We start from the raw sequence: 4,412 nt of genomic DNA on the forward strand, positions 1-4,412 counted from the left end.
TGCAAGAGTTTTTGTGTGTTTTCCAACCACACCATACCACCAAACTAACAAAGCCAGTCTCTTTCGAAAAACATTTAGTTGGAAAATGAATGCGTGGTAAATAAAGTCCACTCTTTACTTTCATTTTTGGTGTGCGAGACCAAATATTTACAAAGGATCGGAGTGTAGGGGGATATTTAACCAGAAATCTGGTGGGTAAGCATCATGGAGCACACCCCTTGATTCTTGATTCTAAAATTTATCTCTCTTTCCGACTTGATAGCCTTGTCAACTTTAGATTCGCAAAAAACTATTTAGAATTTGAGATTCATTTGCAGATTGGCTGGGGCGTTAGTATGTAGTCTACTGCCTACCTAAAGGGTACATAATACTTTTTTCAATTCTATCGTGTGATCTAAAATCATATACATACATATGCCTTAATGAAAAAGGTCTTTTAAATATAAGTTTTGGTTGACTTGGAACCATACCAAACTAAAATCCAAAAGTTCATATTGCCAACAGTTCATATTGTCGCTTTAAAACATTTTCTCAATCTTTTAAATGTAAGTGGAAACTAAAATTCAAAAGTCATTGTTGTCCAGTCCCTTCAACGGTTCCATTTGAGGATAAGCTAATTTCAGGAATGGTCAACAATCTGAGTCATGGGAAGCTGACAAATCTGTTGTACAAGCAGTTATCAAGTTACTAGCAGGCGAACTTATTACTGGTACAATAATGTTTGAACTAACATTATTCTTTACTTCTCTTGGGAGAGGGAAGACTTGCGCACACACATTCCTTAATCGTGCTTTCATCATTCAAGTTACACATTATGCTACTTGTGTATTTCAGTTGCTTGTCTTAGTTTCATGAGCCATTTTTTCGTGCCATTTGAGATTGTGCAGATACTGTTCGAGGTTTAGCTGTAATGCCTGGTCTTGGGGTTATTTCTGCATCACATGACAGGTGAGTTAGCTTTTCTTTTGCAACTGATTTAAAAATTAATTGAGCTAGTATTTACGAATCAGGGAGGAACCGAAGTTAAATAAGATTAATTTTATTTTGCCAGTTGAGTTAGTATTTTGCCAAGATTAATTTCTTGATTTCTTTCCGACAAAAGTTAGTATGTGTTGAAGCTTTGCAAGAGATTCGGGTTTGTTTTGATTTTTAATTGTGTTTCAATTTGTAGTAATTTTAATTCATGATTAAATCTATATTAGGTTCTTCTATTATGTTGAATTTAAGTTTTTTACTTTATAATAAGTTGTTTTATCTTGTGATATGGACATAATTGAACCGAAGGAAACCAAAAGGAGAAGGTTAACAACGTGCTCTTGTGCGATCAAGCTAGGGTTTAATCTGTGGTTTGCTTTGTAAGATCATTACTTCAGATGGTTTAGTAATTATAATGTATTTTCTATTTGATAAATATGGGTTTTGTTAGTATGTTACTAGATTAGGGTTCCTGTTTCGGAACTGTATGCTGTTACAGTTTTGATAAAAATAGGGTTTCTGAGTTGCATTAGTTTCTTTTAGTGTTGCATCATTTATAACAATCTTTTAGTTCACCGCTTTCCTATTGTTTTGTGGTTGAGAAATTCACCATTTTTCATATGTTTTCTGATTGGTAGGAAGTTGAAGATAAAAAGCTGGTGACCTGTGTGAGTCTCCAAGCTAATCCAAATAGAAACAAAGTGTGATTTCGATGCGTTTTCTTGTTACAATTTTGAAAATTTGTGATTGTTGATACAGGACATCGATATGGCAAAGTATGCATTGGCATTAACGGGTCATTTGGATTGGCGAAAAGCTCATGCTTTTGAACATTCCATGTGTAAGTAAAGCCATTTTCATCCTATTTCAGTTTGCTAGCTTGATTTTTGGGCATCTAGTATTAGGGATTCTTCTTAAACTTGTCTCGTTGTATGTTTTCGTCAGGGTCCATGATAGCATATAGGTATGCTTGGTATATTCTCATAAGTTTTTTCTTTCGTTAGCCCATAGGTTTTTCCCATTTTTTCTTATTTACTTCCATTGGAGTGTAGGAAATTGGCTTACTGATTGGGATGGAAGATGTACGTGTACCACAAGATAAGCAAGCCGAGTATCTGTCGTCACTGCTTATCCCTTTATGCAATCAGGTAAGGGATGAATCCTTTCTTAAGGAAAGTTATTAGATGGGCATGGGAAGACATTTCTGTTAGTTGGAAAATTCGTGTTCACTGCTCTAACATGCATGAAGTAACTTTCATTCTCGTCTAGTTAATTTAGATAATGTTGTTCTGCTTTCTAGTCTAATTTCCCTTCTATTTAGGTCCAAGAGATGCTTTTAAATGCCAACATACAAAATCAGGAAGATTCTTATGCTAAAATTGCTAATACACAACAATTAATCATAGCAATTAATGCACTGAGCAAGGTATTCTTGTTGAGTCCACTAATTTGTATACTCTCGGTTTATTTTTGTTAGTTGTTCTGTGCACCAACATCCGCATGAACATTTCCTGATGTGAGTTCTTATGTGCCACCGTAAGATTAAGCTAATGTGTATTTGCATTTCTTTGTACTACTATTTTTCGTATCAAACATGTTGATGTTGTGTTAGTTTGGTGACATGTCTGAATTTTTACTCTGGTCTTTCTTTGTGGAAGACTTTAGATGTTCTCCTTCAAATTCTTGTGGTGTTTCCTAAAGTTGATCCTCTACAGTAAGTTGTCTAATGCCTATTTGATTCTATCATTTGTATCAATATAAAAGATAATCAATTTGATTATCTAAGGTAACATGTATTATAAGGCTGCTGGCATGTAGTTGCAGTTCATATGTTTTCTTTAAATTATTCATATGTTTTCTTTAAATTATTATTTGAGTGGGTACTTGTATGTGTAGTTGTAGGCGATGCTGGTCTCGAATATGTTCCCCATCTCTTTATTTTTTTTACTGTTAATTGATGTAGTCTTGGTTTTTTTGTGTTTGCAGCTTAGGGCTGGATTGATGGACCTGATTTGAGCCAGTTTGTCAGAAGATGAAGGTATATATTGGGAAGTCTTACCTTCAACTTAGTGTTGAAACTTCATGGTTGTAAATCGTGTAACATGAATATAAGTTAAGGTTTTCCAATTTAGTATTAGAAGTTTTCCGGACTTGGAACTCGGAAGTATTTTAGATGAACATTTTAGATAGGTGAAATTGTAAATTGTGTACACATTTCTATACAAATTTAGTTTTGAAGTCATTATCTATTTAATTTTGTTAAATTCAGTTTTGAGTCGTTATTAGTGATTCAGCTTTTAGTTGTTGATTCAGTTGAATCAGCTTTGGATTCAGCTGAACCAATAATCAATTTTTTTTATTAAATATCATCAACAGAAACTACTGTGTCTATCAGTATTACCCGGATACTGTCAATGAAAGTAGTTCTTTTAAAGATTTCAACATTTGCCAAACACAGTTGTTTTGGAAAAAACCACTTCAATATTCCAACTGATGAACACAGTCGTTTTTAAAGATATTATCTCTTGTCTTGGCAGTGGTTTAACTTCCATTTTCCACTAGTGTCTCAACGGACAACTGGAATTCTATGATGTTGATGAGCTTGAAACAATGACCATTGCAGAGCATTTCATGGCGACAAACATTGAGTGGGATCCCACTGGAAGATATGTTGCAACATCTGTTACTTCAGTTCATGAGATGGAAAACGGGTTCAATATATGGTCTTTTACTGGAAAGCTGCTGTACAAAATCTCAAAGGATCACCTCCATCAGTTCTCGTGGCGTCCAAGGACACCATCTTTCTTGCCCGCTGGAAAAGGGGAAGAAATTTCAAAGAACCTTGAAAAATACAGCAAGAAATATGAAACTGAAGACCAGGATGCTGCTGCTCAGCTGCATGAAAAAGGCAGGCACAACCGAGAGATGATGCAACAAGAGTGGGACTCCTGGATCAAGCAATGGAAGCAACTGCACGAGGAAGAGAAATTAGAGAGGCAGCAGCTCCTAATAAATGGCGAAGCAAGTGATGATGAAGCATCATCATATGAAGCTGAACTAGTCGAGGTCTTAAAGAAGAGCTGCTGTTACTTGGGAGTTCGACCAAGAGTAGTTTCTCAAAGTGTCAATTACTTTTTCATTCTTCTTCCTATTTACATGTTGACAAACACCATTATAATAATATCGCAATGAGAAATCTATCTCCATTGTTTATTTTTACTGAATTCTATTCTAACTACAGCTGGCTAATGTTATTGTTTTGTCTATTCATTTTCGACCCCACGAAGAAAAATTTCTAGCTATAAATTTTGGAAGATACAAGTGTTGTTGCTGAAATTAAATAAGCTTTGGGTGCTTATCGACGTAACGTAAACACATCATCATACACTGATTGATCCAGATTGGCCACTAGCTACTAACTAGGCCTTTAGAATTAA

At 35.0% G+C, this 4,412-nt stretch overlaps 1 protein-coding gene across 1 annotated transcript; it reads left to right on the plus strand.

Moving 5' to 3' along the window:
- The first annotated feature begins 3,606 nt into the window (after positions 1 to 3,606).
- LOC113325211 (eukaryotic translation initiation factor 3 subunit B-like) lies at positions 3,607 to 4,167 on the plus strand. Its single transcript, XM_026573421.1, has one exon. It carries the CDS (start codon positions 3,607 to 3,609, stop codon positions 4,165 to 4,167), a length of 561 nt encoding a protein of 186 aa, XP_026429206.1.
- The last annotated feature ends 245 nt before the right edge of the window (positions 4,168 to 4,412 follow it).

The sequence above is a fragment of the Papaver somniferum genome, chromosome 11 (genome assembly GCF_003573695.1).
Source record: "Papaver somniferum cultivar HN1 chromosome 11, ASM357369v1, whole genome shotgun sequence".
Classification (NCBI taxonomy): Eukaryota; Viridiplantae; Streptophyta; class Magnoliopsida; order Ranunculales; family Papaveraceae; genus Papaver; species Papaver somniferum.